Source organism: Onychostoma macrolepis, chromosome 22, assembly GCF_012432095.1.
Source record: "Onychostoma macrolepis isolate SWU-2019 chromosome 22, ASM1243209v1, whole genome shotgun sequence".
In the NCBI taxonomy this organism is placed as follows: domain Eukaryota; kingdom Metazoa; phylum Chordata; class Actinopteri; order Cypriniformes; family Cyprinidae; genus Onychostoma; species Onychostoma macrolepis.
Window position 1 is genome coordinate 30423986 of NC_081176.1, and position 20878 is coordinate 30444863.

The 20878-nt window shown below is 34.9% G+C and overlaps 2 protein-coding genes across 2 annotated transcripts in view; both read left to right on the plus strand.

Moving 5' to 3' along the window:
• Nucleotides 1–8165: 8165 nt before the first annotated feature.
• Nucleotides 8166–12295, plus strand: LOC131530465 (uncharacterized). The gene is made up of 3 exons (XM_058760741.1): nucleotides 8166–9005; nucleotides 11703–11816; nucleotides 11896–12295. The coding sequence occupies exons 1-3, from the start codon at nucleotides 8324–8326 to the stop codon at nucleotides 11952–11954; spliced, it is 855 nt and encodes a 284-aa protein (XP_058616724.1). The 5' UTR covers nucleotides 8166–8323; the 3' UTR covers nucleotides 11955–12295.
• A 1317-nt stretch (nucleotides 12296–13612) lies between these two features.
• Nucleotides 13613–20878, plus strand: part of psmd1 (proteasome 26S subunit, non-ATPase 1) — a 43281-nt gene continuing 36015 nt past the window's right edge. The window contains exons 1-5 of the mRNA XM_058760247.1: nucleotides 13613–13806; nucleotides 14330–14373; nucleotides 14454–14527; nucleotides 15862–16031; nucleotides 20648–20856. Coding sequence (XP_058616230.1) covers nucleotides 13791–13806; nucleotides 14330–14373; nucleotides 14454–14527; nucleotides 15862–16031; nucleotides 20648–20856 — 513 coding nt within the window. The 5' untranslated portion in view covers nucleotides 13613–13790. The remainder of the gene's footprint in view (nucleotides 13807–14329; nucleotides 14374–14453; nucleotides 14528–15861; nucleotides 16032–20647; nucleotides 20857–20878) is intronic.

Sequence of the window (20878 nt, forward strand, 5' to 3'; positions counted from 1 at the left end):
GCGCTCAGTGCTCATGTATCCCACTGAGAGTAACCTCAACTCGGCTAGTCCTTCTGACATTTACTGCTGGCTCTGATGTGTAGTGGTTAGACATAAGATATAATTCATTTTGGGTAAATCTAACAGGTAATCTTCGGTCTTTATTCTATTAATCTATTAATATGTTAAAATGAAAATTAAAAGAGGCAATATTGATATAATATTTCATTTCATTGTAATGTACACTGAACAAAATTATAAACGCAACACTTTTGTTTTTGCCCCCATTTTTCATGAGCTGAACTCAAAGATCTAAGACTTTTTCTATGTACACAAAAGGCCTATTTCTCTCAAATATTGTTCACAAATCTGTCTAAACTGTGTTAATGAGTACTTCTCCTTTGCCGAGATACGCCATCCACCTCACAGGTGTGGCATGTCAGGATGCTGATTAGACAGTATGATTATTGCACAGGTGTGCCTTAGGCTGGCCACAATAAAAGGCCACTCTAAAACCTGTATTTTATGTCTGTGGGTAAGCACGGCATAAGTGGCTCAGTGGGAAAGGCTGTCTCCTCGCAGCAAGAAGATCTCTGGTTCAAGTCCCAGCTGAGCCAGAAAGTCTTTGCCTCACAATCTAAAGATGTGTGAATTACAGATGCTTAATTGTCTAAAAGTATAACTGTGTGTTTTACTGCCTGATGGATCCGTGAGTTGTTGTTTTTTGGGGGGGGCTTTTTATGGCTCAGTTTTGGGGTTTCTGGTTAAAGACTGGTCTCTATGTGGTTTACTGAAGGATGAGATTGGGTAGCACTATTAAAACATGTTCTGGCCCAGATCAGGGCTGGTTAGAAGTTACTATTTGGCTGAGATTTGGGCCAGTTATGGCTCATGTGGCTCATGTCCAGATCTGGGCCAAACAAAGGCCGTAATTCTTTGCTGCATGTGGGCCGAGTGTAACTGCTTGTTTGTCCCAGCAAACACAGTACTAAAATATTTTGAAATGTTTTAATAAAAAATACTTCTGTAAATATGTTTGGATTGCCTTTTGATTTGTAATGTTATTCTGAAGTATAGTATCACAATTTTACTAACTACAGTCATGGCCAAAAATATCGGCACTCTTGCAATTCTGTCAGAAAATGCAATACTTCTCTCAGAAAATTGTTCCAATTGCAAATGTTTTGGTATTCACATGCTTATTGTTTTTATTTGCAATGCAACAACACAAAAACACAGAAAAGAAAAGTCAAACTTGATAAAATTTCACACAGAACTCAAAAATGGACTGGACAAAATGATTGGCACCTTGTCAAAATTGTAAGAAATAATTGCTTTTCAAGCATGGGATGCTCCTGTAATTTGTATTTAGACACACCTGTGGCAAGTAACCGGTGTGGGCAATCTAGTAATCACACTTGCAACCAGTTAAAATGGAGAAAAGTTGACTCAACCTTTGTGTTGTGTGTCACACTGAGCATAGGCTTTCCTGTAGCTCAAATAGTAGAGCATGGCGCTAGCAACGCCAAGATCATGGGTTTGATTCCCAGGGAAAGCAAGAGCTGATAAAATGTAAAAACTGTAACTTGAATGCAATGTAAGTCGCTTTGGATAAAAGCGTCTGCTAAATGTATAAATGTAAATGTAATGGAGAAAAGAAAGAAGTGTAAAGAGTTGTCTGTGGATTTGAGAGAAAAAAATTGTGGAAAAACATGGACAATCTCAAGGCTACAAGTCCATCTTAATGTTCCTGTGTCCACTGTGAGCGATATCATCAAGAGGTTTACAGCCCATGGTACTGTAGCTAACCTCCCTGGATGTGGACGGAAGAGCAAAATTAATGAAAAATTACAATGAAGGATTGTTCGAATGGTGGTTCAAGCTGATCTGCAGACACAGGGTACAACAGTGTCAGCTCGCACCATCTGAATGAAAAGGGTAGGAGACCCAGGAGGACACCACTGCTACACAAAGGCATAAAAACGCAAGACTGGAGTTATGTGTATGAGTATGTGACAAAACCACAATCCTTCTGGGAGAACGTACTGTGGACAGATGAGACAAAAGTAGAGCTTTTTGGTAAAGAACATCATGGCACTGTTTACAGAAAAAGAAGAACACAATCCCTACAGTCAAACATGGTGGAGGTTCAAAGATGTTTTGGGGTTGCTTTGCTGCTTCTGGCACTGGATGCCTTGCCTGTGTGAACGGTATCATGAAATCTGATGATTACCAAAGAATTTTGGGGCGCAACGTTGTGGCCAGTGTCAGAAAGCTGCGTCTCCACCAGAGGTCATGGGTATGGTGGCTGGGAAGTGCAAAACAACATTACAAAGTGTGAAACACTTTTACGAAGCTCGTAACATTTTACGAAGCTCGTAACATTTTTACCTATCATAAAACACAATTACATGGGAAAAACACTTTTACCAAGGACGAAACAAATTTACATTTTAGAAAACAAATTAACAAGACGCAAAACACTTTTAGCAGTCCCGAAACAAATTTACAATGACAGATTCTTCACGGAAAGGGAATGTACCACACACCGGAAGTGACGCGGTGAAAGGTGTTGTTGTTGGTGAGCGGGTAAATTCGTGTTGTGGTTGTGGAGTAAATGCCGTAAATAAAGTTTATGGTGACCGAACATGGACTGCGGCCGAGGGATGTTTTGCCCGTATTGTGGCAAACACATGAGCAGCTTAAGGTGGTTTTGCTGTACGTGTGGTCGGTGTTTGGAGTTTCTAAAGGACGCGAACCAGACGGAAACACAGGGGACGTCTCGACAGCCGGACAGTGTTAAGCTGCTCATGTGTTTGCCACAAAACGGTAGTGATGTGACGTTCGACACAGAGGCTTCGAAGCCTGTATAAAAAAAACGAAGCATCTGGCAGTGAAGCACTGTACCGGAGCTTGATTCATTTTGCCAAAACCACGTGATCTGTGACGTCCGAAGCTTCGTTTTCGCACACAACCACGTGACTGCTTCATATTCTGTTTCAAATAACGCGATTCGCTTGCGCAGTTTGAAGTGTCACTCACTTATTTGATAAGAATGAATCAACATACGAATAAATATATGCATGTGTAGTTTTGTGCATGTTCATTTTGTATTAATTCCCGCTTCACAATCACTTCAGCTGACCATTCTGATAATCTTCTTTTATTTTGATCATTTATGCATATCATATATTCTTGCCTATTTTTTCCACAAATTTATTCACTCATTTATTCATATATTGTGTAAAACAATGACTGACATGTAAAAGATTAATTTATATAGCGTTAATACTTTCTTTGTTTTATTTTCATAGCACAAACTGATTTATTATCTGAAACAATCCAAAAATGGCTGGGTCGTCTGGGACGCAAAGGCAGCTATTTCCACCTTTTGACCACAAGATGTCGTTATTGTGCATCGTTTTGAAAAGCTTCGAGTAATGAACCTTTTTACGATACAGTTGAGGGGAAGCCTTGGTGCTTCGCAAAGCTTCATTTTTACATCACTACAAAGCGGGCAAAACATCCCTCGGCCGCAGTCCATGTTCGGTCACCATAAACTTTATTTACAGCATTTACTCCACAACCACAACACGAATTTACCGCGCTCACCAACAACAACACCTTTCACCGCGTCACTTCCGGTGTGTGGTACATTCCCTTTCCGTGAAGAATCTGTCATTGTAAATTTGTTTCGGGACTGGTAAAAGTGTTTTGCGTCTTGTTAATTTGTTTTCTAAAATGTAAATTTGTTTCGTCCTTGGTAAAAGTGTTTTTCCCATGTAATTGTGTTTTATGATAGGTAAAAATGTTTTCCAAAATGTAAATTTGTCTCGAGCCTCGTAAAAGTGTTTCACACTTTGTAATGTTGTTTTGCACTTCCCGGCCACCGTACATGGGTCTTCCAGCAGGACAATGACCCGAAACACACTTCAAAAAGCACTCAGAAATGGTTACAATCAAAGCGCTGGAGAGTTCTGAAATGGCCAGCAACGAGTCCAGATCTGAATCCCATAGAACACCTGTGGAGAGATCTCAAAACAGCAGTTGGGAGAAGGCATCCTTCAAATCTGAATGACCTGGAGCAGTTTGCAAAAGACGAGTGGTCAGAAATTCCAGTAGAGAGATTTAAAAAAAACTCATTCATGGTTACAAGAAGCGATTGATTTCAGTTATTTTTTTTCCAAAGGGGGTGCTACCAAATATTAAGTTAAGGGTGCCAATAATTTTGTCCAGTGCATTTTTTTGGTTTCTGTGTGGAATTGTATTAGATTTGACTTTTCATCTGTTTTTTTGTGTTGTTCTAATGCAATAAATAAATAAATAAATAAACATGTGAGTACCAAAACATTTGCAACTGCAACAATTTTCTGAGAGAAGGGTTGCATTTTCTGACAGAATTGCCGATATTTTTGGCCATGACTGTATATGTATGTAATATTCCAACTATACACACACACACACACACACACACATATATATTACACAATAGCAAAATACAGTAGAAACAAAATTACAAAGTACTGTAAAAATACAGTACAATACTGTTTTGTAGTTATACGGTACACAGTTCTATATACTGTAAAGTTGCATTACAGTACATGGTTCGGTAAAACCAAAATACAGTCACTTACCGTGCTACCAGTAACTTACTGTACAAATACAGGAAAATTATTGATAGTGCAGAGCTGGGCCAGATGACAATTGCTATGTGGGTTACTACATTTCTGAGCCTTGATCATGTTAGGATCCTTGCTGTCTATGGGAGGGTCACAGAGCTCATGGGATACATCAGAAAAATCTTAATTTGTGTTCCGAAGATGAACGGAGGTCTTGGAGGGTTTGGAACGACATGAGTAATTAATGACAGAATTTTCATTTTGGGTGAACTATCCCTTTAAGGACTGTTTAGAATCTTGTTTAGAGAACTGTTTAGAGAAAAAATTGGCTGAGAGTAGAATAACCTGCATACATAAAACAAGTCTAAAATAAGATGCACCAGTTTGCAATATCAAGCAGCTAAATTTTGTACAGCTAAAAATAGCTGGACATGGAAGACCCCGGAAGCTAGACACATTAAATTTACAAATGGTCACGTCCTCTCAATATGGGAAAAATAAGGTGGATTCAGTCTAAGTAAAAATCTTGGCTATCAAATACTGCCTAATAAGTTACCAATTGAATTTAACTGTAATGCTTACAGTGCTTATCAGCTTGCCAATTTTATTTGCAGTTTTTCAAGCACACAAACAGTAGTGGGACCATCAGGATTACTGTGAAGAAATCAAGAAAATTGATCTGAGGATCTGATATGGAAAACTGCAATCTTCTACAAACAATCTCTGAGTGAAGTGACCAGTCAGGCGTCCAAATATTTTGCATTTCATTTTTAAATATTGCTGTTTTAGTTGGTTTTTAGTTTAAGTCATGCATTTTTTTTTTCATTCTGAACTCAACAATCACTTAAGCTGTGTTGTGTAATGTGCAATGTTTTGTGTATGTTATTTAATTTCTGCTCCCTTCAGTGTGAATAATTAAAACAGCTCTCTCAACTATATAACATCTCAAACTTGTAGAATGTCAGAATGTGTTGCATTCGTCATACTAGACAGATAAGTCTTTCAAGACAACAGATAAAAAATGTGTTCTTGTAAATACTGATTTATAAGTGATCTAATATTCTAAATAAATGGTAAATGTATTTAAAAAAGGATTTGTTTTGGGTGGTTTTATCACATGTTTTTGTTCTGTGACCGAGTTTTCAGTTTGTTTCCTTAGTTACTCATTGTTTGATTCATTTTCACCTGCTGTTCATTTCTTTTATGTTAGTTTGATTGGCCTATTTAAGAACTGTGTTTTCTTCAAGTCTTTGTTATTTCTCATTGCTTGTGAACTGGTTGTTCTGTTCTTGTTTCTAGTTCCTGAGTTTTGTGTAATTAAAACAAATACTTACCTTTTTTCTTCTTCTTTCTAGATTTAACGCTAAAACTCACACCAGATGTGTGCATCTAATTTGGAAGACATTAGTGTTATGAAGTTGTAACAATCTGTAGCTTTAAAACTTCAGGTAAATTCTTCTCATTGTTTAAATGCCTTGACAGGTTAAAAAATGCTGATTAACCAGAACCAGCGATGGGAAATTCAAAGAAACCTAAATAAGCTCACTGTTCTCTTATGATAAAGTATCTGGTAATGAAGTATCAGTTAATTTTCTGGTCATATTTACTTGAGTTTTTAAAACCAATTTAATAGAAAAATGGTTTCGAGTTTGAAGAGCTTGCTTTATTAACCTCTTCTCTGTCCCTCTTCTTAATTTAAATTTTTTTTTTTTTTTCTAATTCATCAAGATTATTAAGAAATCTAGATGATAGATATTGATTATACATGCATCAGGCTTTTAATCTCCTCTTAAATAACTGAAAACAGTGTTATCAGAAATGATTTATGGAAATCATAAGGTGTTTCCTCACACTGAAAATCTGAAAACTGTCATTTGAAAATTTAAATTACTGACTTATGTATATTTTAGTCATATGCAAGTCATCTTCTCTGACTTAGAATTAATGGATAAGAGTTTTAGGAAGACAAGACTGCCATGTTTTGCTGTTAAATCTGAAAAAAAAAAAAAAAAAAAAACCCGGAAAAGAATAAAGATATCACATTTCTAGTTGTCTTCTTATTTGTAATTGTAATGCAATTTGAGTTATAAGTCAATAATATTTAAAATAAAATGTTGTCTTTGTCCCTATATTTAATTTAAGTGTCAATGGTGTTCATATGACATTGTTTTCCAGCAAAAGCCTTTATGAATTTATTGCCTGTTGCATATTTTCTTTTTGTGAAGTACTTTGTGAGGAAACATTTTGATGAAAAACATATTTGTAATTATTTCTATGAAAATGAGTGAAAATGTTGTTCTGTAAATAAACATCCAAAAAAGAAAAAGAAAAAAAAGAAAAAAAATCCTGTCTGCACATCAAACCTGTAGGGCAAAAAAAATCAGTGAAAATCTCACATTACTCTGACATACTTTATATTTAAATAATATAAATTAGTTAAGAAGAAATTTTCACTGGTGTAATCAATGTTAAACACCAAAATAAAAACTATTCTTTTTTTATCTAATATAAATGCATTATGCTTTTTATGGAAATGTCTGATCACATTTTTGTCACATTAGCCTTAAATCCAATATATATATATATATATATATATATTTTTTTTTATTTTTTTATTATAATTTATTAACTATACACACACACACACACACACACATATATATATATATAGATAGATAGATAGATATCACAGCAGCTATTGAGCAGTTAAATAATGGAATTATTTAACACACAAATCATTAAGCATGCATTTAATGCATTTGTTATTGATAGTGAACATTAAATAGTAAACATGATAACATTACATATCAGATTAAATGAATGATTATAGTATTTTTTATCATACTTTATTTGATTAAAAAAAATATTCAGACATTTTAGCAGAATGCAAATTGTCAGGGCTGGTTAAAGGTCAGTAGGATTGTTTACCTTCAGTTTATCATTAATAACAAAGCTAGTTACTTATTATTATTATATTTTTTAAACATTATATATATATATATATATATATATATCAGAAGAGAACTGTTTAAATATAAATGTCTATTCAGATTGAGATTTTGTTCGATTTTGAAGGCTATGACATTTTATAGTAAGGACATTTTTAAATATTAATATAATGTATGTCTAATGCATACAAATAATAAAGCCATGCCATTCTTATGTAAACAATCCAGGCGCCTTACACTGTGTATAGGCTATATATGATTCAAAACCTACTGAGGAAAAACAATCACCAAAGGGGGAAAATATAACGAAAAGACATCAGAGATTTTAATAGCCCTCTATTTTGGTATGTATAGCTACTATTTAAATTTAAATCACTGTTGAAATTCTATTAAGAGGAACTTTGAAAATAAAAAGGTATTTAATAATCATAAAAAAGATTAAAGATTTCACCTTCAACGCTATAATCTCGTAAACCCCGCCCATAGATGTGCTTGGCCAATCAGAGAAACTTCACCTCTTTAACTCATACGCGGCTGTACACAAGCCCCGCCCACACACGTGCTCGGCCAATCAGAAGACAAGTACCGCTTCTACCTTCACAGCGAGTTTGTCAATCTTGTGTAAATAAACCCCGCCCACATACACTAGGCAGAGACACGTCCACTTTCACAGCGTGATTTCGGCGTTAAAATGCTCTCAAGTGAGTTTTTCAAATAAGTTTTGTGTGTTGACAACTTATCCTAAAGAAATAAACGAGCTGTCCGGTAAAGACGGTAATGGCTGCAGAAAACGAGCGTGATGATCCATTACAAGAAATTCTGCATCAAATCGGTGGAAAAAGTAGCATTCATTTAATCAGCGCTGTGAGAGGACCTGATGGAGACACCGGCGTTTTACAGGACTTCATCGCTGATATGTTTAATAACGGAGGACACGAAGAAACCAGCGACTGTACTGGCAACAGCAACGGAGAAATCAAAATCCAAACAAACGCGTGCAGCCCTGATCAATCGCACACAGATCGATCAGAACAGAGTCCATCCGATCACAGCAAGAGCGAGAAACAAGATCCACTCAAGAACAAAACTGTGAGCTCAAGCCGAAACATCGGCGGAAATCAGAGAGCCATTAAATGCTCCGTGATCATATTCATCTTCAAACATGATTATGTGTGTCATAAAGAGAATCATGCGTGTTTGAGGGAGATTCTGAAGGACGTGAGAGCTCGGACAAAGAGAAACGCGCACCGTCCGGCTCTGCTGGGACTCGTTCACACCGACTCTGAACAATCAGAGATTCGCGACTCAGTGGAGTTTCTGGATCGATCACTGCGAGCAGTGTTCATTAACCACCCCCCACAGGCCATATGGACCGGACGTTACGTCACAAAGTCCCCGGATGTGTTGCAGGAGATCAGGTGGAACACCTGCAGGGCTGTGAAGTGCTCAATGTCTGCAGGTCAGAGATTCAACCCAGTGGACTCCTGTTCTGTGACAGCATGTTTGGGCACGAGAAAACAAGAAAACGCGACTGCTTTACGTTATGGCGATTTCATACAAATGCAACGATTAATCGAATGCGATCGCCATGCGCATCTCGTCAGTAAAGCCGGTTCTGTGATTAGTAGTAAATCACGTGTTTTCAGATGGAGCAGCATTTGCTATAAAGAGCTGTAGTTCACTGACAAGCTACGTGAAAAAAAAATCGCAGACGATATAATCGCGCGATTATCGTTTGCGATAATGACAGCTGTTTGCGTAGCTTCTGCCTAATCGCGATTGCGATTTCACTTTGATCTATCGTGCAGACCTACGGAATTGTGCTATCTTTAAATTTTTTTTTTTTGAGAAAAAAGTAATCGCGAAGGATCACCTCTAACTCCACCTTTGAACCTAACCATCAGTGGGGCATAAGGAGAGTGTACGAAAACGTACAACCGAGATTGTACGAATTGTACAAATAATTTCGCCAAAATGTAAAATAGTTACAAATTGAAGTTTACTATTTTACGCTTTGCAGCGTTTTGCGCGACACTGCATCGCTAAAAACCAGATCTATTTAGAAAATGCAACTATTTTACGATTGGGTGATTTTGTATGCTGTGATTCGTACGGAACTGTGATTTAAAGAAAAAAAAAAGTAACCACGAAGGACATGTACATGTAACTATTAGTGGGGCGTAAGCAGATTGTTTGAAAACATACGAATGAGATTGTATGAATTAGCTTCCGATTTCACAAAATTGCTGACGCTGCAAATGTAAAATAGTTAGCTATCAATTTCTGTGAGAGTATGTTTCCATGAAAATGTCTTGTGTAGTTTAAAAGCCTCAACACACTCTCATGGCAGTTGGCAACTATTTTACATTTTGCAGTGTCTCGCATGCTAAAAACAAATCTTATGAGAAAATGCAACTGTTCTACGATTGGGTGAAACAAATGTGTCCACGAAGGTCCACCTCTAAACCTAACCCTCAGAGGGGCTTTAGCAGATCGTACGAAAATGTATGAATTAAATTGTATGCATTAGCTACCAATTCGCCAAAAGGTAAAAGTTACGAATTGCCATAAGAGTGTGTCGCATAGACTCTAAACCTCGCTCATAGAAATTCACAAGTATTTTATGTTTTTCAGCGTCTTGCGTGTGACGCTCTTAAAACACTTTTAAAAACGCGAAAACGCAATTATTTTATGATTGGCGATTCTGCATGAATTTGCATAATCGCAAAACCCCAACACATTCTCCTGGCGATTCGTAACTATTTCATGCTTTGCAGCATCGCTCACATGAGCTTTTCTAAAAATGTTAAAATAAGTTCAATTTTTAAAAAGTTTTTTTTAAATTCAACTGATCTACGCCTCACGTTTTTGCAGTCCTCTGCGCTGTTTTCCATTGTTTTTCTATGTAAACATGTACTTGACTCATGCATTTGACCATTGGACTTAAAAAACTAACTTTTAAATAAATGAGCGTTTAGACTTAATGCCTGTTCACACCAAGAACGGTAACTATAAAAATAATAATTATATTAGCGTCCAGCTGTAGCATGAACTTCCCTATTCTCATAGATTTAGAATGATAATTAAGCCTTTATTATCATTATAGTTATCATCCTTGGTGTGAATGGTTGCTATTTTTTAATAGCAAGAATATGTTTTTGCATTTCACTGCACAGCTTTTCCATTGTTTTTCATATACACACATACTAAACAAACACGTTTGACCGCTTCGCTTGCGTTTTTCGAAGCATCTGATGCATGATGGGCCATTTCCACAGAATGCATTTTTTGCATTGAAAAACATGAGAATTCATCTTTTATTTTCGTATGATCTTTTAATGCCCCACTGATGGTTAGCTTTAGGGGTTGACCTTCATGCGTCTTTTTCCTAAAAATCATATGTTTACATACGAATCACAATGCACACATTTACGGCTGAGATTGTCATGTGACCTCCGGTCCTAGATAGCATTTTTGTGCATAGTTTCTGGTTTTAGAAACTAGTTAGACTTTGGTCATCATAGTGACCAGTTTACCTAGGCATATGGTCTGGACCAGCTTGTTTTCTCAAAAACTAGAGAACTGAGCAACCTACCTTGACAGCATTGTGGGGCATCATTGCCAAAAAATAAATAAAATTAAAACCCTGCAAGTTGCCTACCTAGACAACATTTTGGACATTTAGACAGCACATTGTCCCAAAAATGGGTTTTTGGTTAAATGCTTGAAATAAGGTCTGTCTAACACAAGCGGAAATGTAAAATAGTTATCATTTTCCATGAGAGCATCACAAAAATGATACTCCCATCATGCGATTTTTGGTCATCGTAGTCTTTTGAGTCTAATAGGACCTAGTGAACTATCTAACTAGACAACATTTTGGCCAATACAATCACGTTTCCTACCTATACAGCGTTTTTGGGCATACAATCCTAAAAATACAGTGAGCTGTTTATCTAGACAGTAGTTTGTGGCATCATAGTCTCAAACCCTATAGTGTGCTGCCCAACTAGCATCTTTTGGGCTTTTGGTTTACTATGTAGCTCACAACTCTGGTTGAATCACATGATTTGGGGGACTATAATGAATGGAGGCCCCTAGAAGAAAGTAATAATGTGATTAATGAGTCCTTTCTCAATGGCTCTTTATGTTGCAGATAGCGCCGTTGGCAGTAAAAGCAGTTTGTTTTGGCCACTGAAATGTTTCCCGGGAATTTTCAGAAAGACACACAGAGGACAGGCTGACATAAACACCAATAGTTGGCAGCAAGGTATGAGGATGTTCTTTTGCATTCAGATGGAAACCTGTTGTTTCACTGTCAACTAATCGCGCAATCTTAACTCTTCCAGCCAATCCAAATGCCACTGAGGAAGGAATTCCACTGCAGATGCGGCCCACGACAGCTTGACGCCATGCTGGCTTTGCAAATAGACCAAAATGGATGAAAAACAAGCCTCAAACTGTGTGCCTGTGTGTTACACAGGTCATATACTCTTGCACTATGACTTACCAGTCAGGAAGATTTGGAGAAATGAGAAATGAAGGCAATGAACGGCTGCTAGAGCATTATACATGATGCATTTTTTGTTATCTCAGAAGGATATATCACTACCATCATAGTAGCATACGGAGTTTATTAGTATTAAATGGTCTAATGTGACAATTCCTGAACACTGTGATTGACTACTGTATCAACTGTTGTTTTTAAATAAAAGAAACGAGTTGTTGCATTGACTGGCCAATGAATGAGGTATTTTGTAATTTTGTACGATTCCTAGATGTGATTCTGAAGAAAACAAGAAATGTAATTCATTTTAGCTGTTCGAAACGTTTTCGGTGTTGTTGAATGAATGAAAACGGAAGAGTTTACATTAGGCTGCGTCCGTACGCATTTTTGCGTTCCTCTGCTGTACGTTTTCATAGATTTTCAATGTAAATATGCTGTTTTGACTGTTTTCATTTGCGTCAGCGTTTGTCGTCTTTTTCGTGGCTGCAGAATTGGCTAAAACAACGTTTTCTGCAGGCTGTTTACAATCTGAACTACTGAATCAGTGTTTGTAAACGAGTGATTCATTTGAGTCGGTTCTTCTCGGTTCATGATTCATTCGGAATGATTCGAACTGATCGCTCACGCACTGAATCGTTTGGAGAGGTTTTTCGCTTCGTTAAATAGGCCTACTGCAGTTCTCAACCAGGGGACGGGGGAAAGTAAGTTAAATTAAAACAATCTAATTAAACTATTACAATGACTAAAATCCGTAGGCTGACATTTTTTATTTTAATTTTATTTGGTGCTATGGAAGCTTTCCGGCACGATAGATATTATAGAATTAAGAGAAAATGGTATGAATTGTAAGAGAAGAAGTTGACATTCATTCATTTTTATTTGATTTGAAATTTAAAAACAGAAATAAATGTGTTCCATGTTTTCATTTTATTTTATGTTATTTTATATTGTTATTTTGTTATTTTATGTTGTCTTATTTTGCTATTTTTAAGTTATGTTTTTATGTTATGTTATTTAATTTAATTTAACTATTTTATTTTATTTTGTTATTTTATTAATTTATTTTATGTTATTTTATTTTGTTATTTTATGTTGTCTTATTTTATTTTATCTTATGTTATTTAATTTAACTTTATTTTATTTTGTTATTTTGTTTTGTTATTTTATTTTGTTATTTTTATTGTATTAATTTAATTTAATTTTGTTATTTTATTTTATTAACTTTATTTTATTTTATTTTCATATAAAAATAAAAATCAGAAATAAATGTGCTCCATCCATGTTTGACCACCGAGTGGCAGATAAACCACGGCTTCAAATACTCTTCTCCGAATTGCAGAGAAGAAGAGCCGCTGGAGGGTTGCCCGCCTCAAAGCCTGTCTGGAAACAATTATTTTTTATTCTTGCCCAACTAAAATATTAATTTAAAAATAATTGCTATTACCCATTAAATAATACTTTTATAACCCCTGCTAACTGCCACGTCCATGTATTCCGCAGTATGTTATTTTACACTAAACGGCATGTGCTATCTTCAGGCAGAGTTCCGGCGCGTCCCGCACAAGCGCTCATTGTCAGATGAGTTTGAGCCGTCGCCGCCGCTGCTGTGTAATAGCAGTCGATCGCTCCTCGCTCGCACTGTTTCATTGAGCGTGAAATAAACTTTATTCTTCTTCTCGCTGATTGTGTGTTGAAATCGTTGTGCTGGAGGAGATCCGGTGACAGTCACAGACAGACATGATCACTTCAGCCGGTGAGTGAAGGAGAAGAGCGCGTTTGATTTAGCTGAGTCACACAGCTAACGGCTAACACGGCTCCTCTCTGACTTTAACCAGCTCTACGACTGTATTTCTGCTTTATGATAATAAATGTGCTCTTATGTGTACTACTTTTGCGCCTAAATGCAGTGGCGAGAGTGTAACTGTTTGCTAATGTCATTTCTAATGACTTTGACTTCAGTGGTTTGTTTACATCGACAACCAAAAGTAAGAAATTAGCGCGATTTATTAAAAATTTGACGTGATTTATGCGTCTCAGTATTGTTTTTACTGTATAAATTTGTCAAAAAGCCATACATATGTTATCTGTGAATGAAACGGATGTCTGAGGTTGTTATTTAGCATATCTGTCATGTCACTGTCATTAAACAACATGGATGGATGGGTAGAGAGAGACCGATATAACTGACAGATAGATGGATAGACAGACAGACAGGTAGATAGAAAGCAAGAGAAGACTGTATATACTGTTCTGATTGGTTTTGTGCTGTTTTGTAGCTGGTATCATTTCCCTCCTGGATGAAGACGAGCCGCAGCTCAAGGTACAGATGAGCTCTATCAAAGACATCAGTGTTTATTATATTGAGGTGGTTGCTAACAAGCTTTTGTTTTTCTTTTAAAGGAGTTTGCTCTACATAAACTAAACTCCATTGTCAATGACTTTTGGGCTGAGATTTCAGAGTCTGTAGACAAAATGTAAGTAGCATCGATTGTTTTAGAAGAGAATTGCACACAAAAATTGCCATGAGCTCATTTAAATGTTGTTCTAATCTGTTTCAAGCAGGGCTGTGATTTTTCTAGAAAAAATAGAAAAAATAATAAAATAAATAAATAAATATATATATATATATATATATATATATATATATTTATTATTATTTATTCATTTTTTATTTATATTTTTAATGTAAAGTGTACCCCATGTGAACTGCATGAATCTAGAGGGGAACATTTTTTAATATTTTAATTTTACAGCTGTTCTTTAAACTAAATTATTATTATAAAATACTCATTTTTATTGTACAGTATATTAGTAATAGTGAGATTAGTGATATTTTAGGGATTTTCTCGTTTTAAATTTAAATCAAAAGTAAAAATTTCAATACTACTACTAATTATTACTATTAGTAATTGCTTGAAATTGTCTTGTAATACTACAATAGGAATGAAATGGTGTTTTATATATATATATATATATATATATATATATATATATATATATATATATATATATATATATATATATATATAATTATTTTTGCAATATTAACAATAATAATTGTTAATTATTATGAGTATTTCTTTACAGGACAGTGTAATTATTGGAATAGTAATACAATTATTATTATTTAAAATATATCATAACTTAAAAATTCTTATTAATTGTTTGTCTTTTTACAATACAGTAGTCTTATTGCAATAGTATTATGTTTCTTTATTGATTTACTTTTATAATTTTATTAGTGCTGTCAAATGATTAATCGCGTCCAAAATAAAAGTTTTTGTTTACATAATAAATGTATGTGTACTGTGTATACATTGATATATGTATAATCTTTTATATTATATATAAATATAACATATTTTTCTTAAATATATGCGTGCATGTGTTTGTATTCATATATACATAATAAATATACACAGAACACGCATATATTGTGTAAACGCCTTTATTTTGGATGCGATTAATTGCTTGACAGTACTAAATTTTATTAATGATCATTTATTTTCATTCAATTATATTCATTTTATTTTTCAAATCATAAAGCTAAAAGAATAATATTTACAATAACGTGTAAAAATGAGTAGTTAGTAATACTACTATTAAAGTATAAAAGTTAGTAATTAATAATCAATCATAATAATAATAATAATAAATTATTGTTCAAAAATGAGAAAAAAAGAGATAAAACATTTTTAATGAGAAAATATATTGCCTTTGCAATAATACTATTGTAGTGTAAAAGCGATTAACAATTTCATATGAATGTTTATATACCAGTGAAGTGAAGTATGTTTTTCTCTGTCAGCGAGGTCCTGTATGAGGATGAGACGTTTTGTAGCAGAGAGTTTGCTGCACTGGTGGCTTCTAAAGTGTTTTACCACCTCGGAGCTTTTGAGGAGTCTTTAAACTACGCCCTGGGCGCTGGAGATCTCTTCAACGTCAGTGACAATTCAGAATATGTGGAGACTATTATTGGTAAGTGAAGAGCTGTCTCTGAAATTTATTTGAAAGTAATTCATACTTTTATTCAGCAGGGGTGCATTAAATTGATCAAATTTTACAGAAAAGACATTTGTTACAAAAGATTTACATTGCAGATGATGTTCTTTTGAACTTTCTACTCCTTAAAGAGACTTAAAAAATATTAAGCAGCTGTTTTCAACACTGATAATAATCTGAAATGTTTCTTGAGAAGCAAATCAGCATATTGGAATGATTTCTGAAGAATCATGTGACACTGAAGACTGGAGTAATGATGCTGAAAATACAGCTTTGATCACAGGAATAAATTACATTTTATCGTATAGTCACATTAGGGGTGTGCAATATGATCATTTTTGATCGTGGACGATAAAAATGTCTCCACGGTCTGCTTTTGAAGAAATATTGCACTACAGCACACATTCAATCAGATGCAGTTCTATGGAGCGAATTTTGTGACAAAATTATACAAACAAATCCAGTGTTTTGCAAATAAACACAATCTGCTTTGTAAAGGAAAAACTCGACTTTCAAACAAACGCAAAGTGATTTGCAAATACAAAACTCTGTTTGAGAGAAAATGCAGAGGTATGGACAAATATATGTACTGTGAGTTACAACTGTGAGACTCATTTGCCTTTTTATGAGGAAACTTGGCTTGATTTTCTCACAAATGCGTGCAGGCAGATTTTCTCACAAATGCAATTGAGCAACTTTCTTTTCCAAAAACAGCAGATGGCGCTGTCGGTCAATTTACGCTAGTCTCCCGAGACTCTATAATTAACCATTTAGATGTTTTCACAAAGCGACCCTACTACAGTGTCAGTGAAATTCACAACAAGTGCTGTAAAGTTGATTAGGCGTGACATGGCTAAACATTTAACTAAACAAAACTGATCCATTCTCCGTACCTCTTATCCTCTGTTGGATTGCGGGATACAGAATATACATATACTGTATATTGATACAATTGCATATTCAAAACAATGCAGGGGTGTAACAATATATCATGTCACAATATATTGTAATACTAAAATGCAGGTGTATAATGGATAGCGACAATATTGTGTACCAAAAATGAAAGCTTAGACAATTTAATTTAGTAGCAGATATAGCAATATCACCCAAGAGGTCACTGATTAGTAATAATAATAATTTAAAAAAAATCACATTATTTAGTACAATATGTAAAACTTTTAAAAATGATGTAACACTGCAATCATTTGTGCCTGAAATAATTTTTTAGCTAAGCAAAATGATGAATATTTCTCTTATGGTGTCACTGTTGTCCTGTGAATTGGGGAGAAGGATCAAGTTCACGCTGATGTAATACTAAATTCAGCATTTTAATAAACAGTGGTTTAATAAACAGCGTGCTACACGGGTGAAGACACACTCTGGACAGCGAGGACTCTTCTCAGAGTGACTCAGATGACGAACGTTTGCATTTTAAAGAGCCATCAATATAATTCCTGACGGTAGCCTTTTATTCTTAACTTCATGAGTTAAAATGTTGCTCGGCCTTATATAAAAAGCTACATATTTTTAGTTGGATTTTTCCAAACAGGCTATTGTCAGACTAAAATCTGCTGGTATATTGTTGAAATATGAAATATCTCCTTACATGCCACTTTTAGTTTTAAATGTTGTACAAGGCATGTATATTACTATACTATATATAAACATAAATATGATAATAAACTATGATATCTTATGAAAATTAAAGTTAGTTTTACTATAGGCAGGTTACCATTTCTATATAGGCAGCTTTACTACAAATACCATGGTATTTATTTAGTAAAACCATAGTTAATTTTCATAAGGGATATTAATGTTTAGATTATATTTTGGTACATTTATAAAGCTCATCTGAACTTAAACTAGTTTGATTATAGTACCTATTTGTATAATTAGTTTAGCCTACTCCTTTCAGTCGGTTGTCTATGTGTAGTTTTGTACTTGTTTAAACTTTTACTGCAGAGGTAGCCTACAACATTTCTCCACTGTAGGCTCTGTCTCAACATATATAGCAGAATGACAATAAACCTTACTTGACCTAACGTAAAAATAAAATTCAAAACGCTTTCATTTTTGGTACAGTTGTCACTATCCAAAATACATCTGCATTTTAGTATTACAATATATTGTGACACGATATATTGTTATACCCCTGCATTGTTTTGAATGGTGAACAATTGTATCAATATGTATATTCTATATCCTGCGATCCAACAGAGGATAAGAGGTACGGAGAATGGATCAGTTTTGTTTAGTTAAATGTTTAGCCATGTCACGCCTAATTAACTTTACAGCACTTGTTGTGAATTTCACTGACACTGTAGTAGGGTCGCTTTGTGAAAACATCTAAATGGTTAATTATAGAGATAGTAAGACAGAAACTCACCTGTTCCCCTCTCATATCGGTCTGAAAAGGTAAAGAGGTGTTTCGGGTCTCGGGAGACTAGCGTAAATTGAAGTTGAAATAGCGTAAGTTGAGTTTTTCTTTGCAAAGCAGATTGTGTTTATTTGCAAAACAACTGGATTTGTTTGTATAATTTTGTCACAAAATTCGCTCCATACAGTTCTGGTGCCGCCGTCTCAATATACTGTACGCTACATACTTTCACATCAGTGTTAACTCGGTAGAGTTACTCTCACAGGACACTGCACTTATTCGCAGTCACATATGTACATTTGCATGTGCTTTAAAGCCTTGCCGGTTAAACATTTCATTCACGTGCTGTACTGATGTGCGCTTTTTCTGAGCGCATACACTTGAAGCGCACGCGCACACCGCCAAACAGCGCCTGATTACCGGACTAAGTTATCTTTAGCGCTAAAACTGTCAAAACACACAAGGTTTACATATAACCACAATTGGTTATGTCTAAAATGAAAGTAAACAGTTGAGAGTGTGCCTGTATATTAGATGCGTGCAGGTCTTAAAGGGACAGAACTAAACATGCTGCTGCTTGTCATTAAAAGGATAGTCTCTCATAAAATTTAAATTCTGTCATTATTTACTCGCTCACATGTTGTCCCAAACCTGTATTAATTTCTATGAAATCTATATAGTTTTTTCTCTCATTTTTATATTTGTTCATTCAATTTCTTGAATGCTAAATACACCTATTGTACCTTAAAATAAAGCATTGTTTGTTTTATTTGTATATTATGTGTATTTGTAATGTGTATCTTTGTTCTTATTTTTTTAGTAACAAAGATAAAATAATAATATTTTTATCTTCGGCTAATTTGGCCTAAATATCCACTGTTCTTTTTTTTAATATTTTGTTACCTTGAAAGGCTTTTTTTTTATTTGTATTTTTTTTTTTTTTTTTATACACAATAGGGAAATTAGTTTGTCTGTACTGCTCAGACAACTAGCAAAATAGTAACATGAAATGAATCGTGATAAAATCGTGATATTTCTAAAAAAAAAAAATCATAAATATTGCCATATCACTCACCCCTAAGTCACATAGAAAACTTGAATTTGTTAGAATATTTCACAGTATTACTGTTTACTGTATTTTTGATCACATAAACGCTATTGGTGCAACGGATCACAAAACTCATGGTTCGGATCATATTACGAATTCTGAGTCACGGATAGGATTGTTTTTCTGATCAGCAAAAAAAAAAAGTTTGCTTTTCACCTATTACTGCAAACTTACTTTACTTCTATACCACTGCAAAAACTACTAGCTTAACTAATAAAGTCAGTAGTAAAACAAGAATAATTACTCATTATTAATAATTATAAGAATAATTTATATTATTACTAATTACTATAATTACAAGCATAGATGAATACAACAAAAGTTACAAATAAAGTCAGTAACAGACTAGTATTCAAGTGCAGAAATGTAATAATTAAGCGTAAAATATGACAACAGTGCCCACTGCATAAGTTTTATAGATTCATCTTTGTTAAAGCTGTGGTTTTGTTTGATTAGCAGTCAGAAGTAGGTATTTATAGGCTTCTGTCTCTTTAAGACCAAATGCATGGACCTGATACTGACAATCATCCGGTTTCTTTCTCAGCTGTTTACGTTTACTTAAGACATAACCAACTTTGTTTTAAAGTGAACGCGCATCTGTATACTGTATCCAGTGTAGACAAGGTAGCGGCAGTGATGGCTATTTCTATTTGCCTTTGTGACGCTAAGTGAGAGTGTTAGGGCTGTCAAAATGGCTAAAAAAAAAAACTAAATTCGAATTTTGTACTAAACTATTATCAATATTCAAATTATATAATCAAATTTAAAAGGCATAACTTCTGTTAGGGGGAAAAAAAAGCTTTTGGCTTCTCTCCTGAGGCGACAAGAGGGCACATTGAGCAAAATATTGGTTTAAAATTGCTTGAATGTGTAAATTGGAAAAACAAAACAACAGCAAATGATAATTGTTCACTCTCTGATGGTTAAACTTAACAGTTAATCCGTGAATCACATGCGTGCCGAACCGAGGGGCCTAGTTCGTACGAATCATGGATCATCTACAATCCGTTGCACCACTAATAAACACAGACTTGGAGAGCACGAGACTTCTTTCAAAAACATAGATCTTACTAACCCTCATCAATATATTGTCTTTTTGGCCATCAGCCAAGTGTATCGATCATTACACCAAACTGCGTGTCGAGAACGCCGAGCTGCCAGAGGATGAGGAGAAGAAAAGCATTGATCCTCGTCTGGAGGGAATTGTCAACAAGATGTTCCAGCGCTGCTTAGGAGATCACATGTACAAACAAGCCATCGGCATCGCGCTGGAGACCAGACGCTTGGACATCTTCGAGAAAACCATCCTGGAATCTGTATGTTTTTATCTGCAGAGTC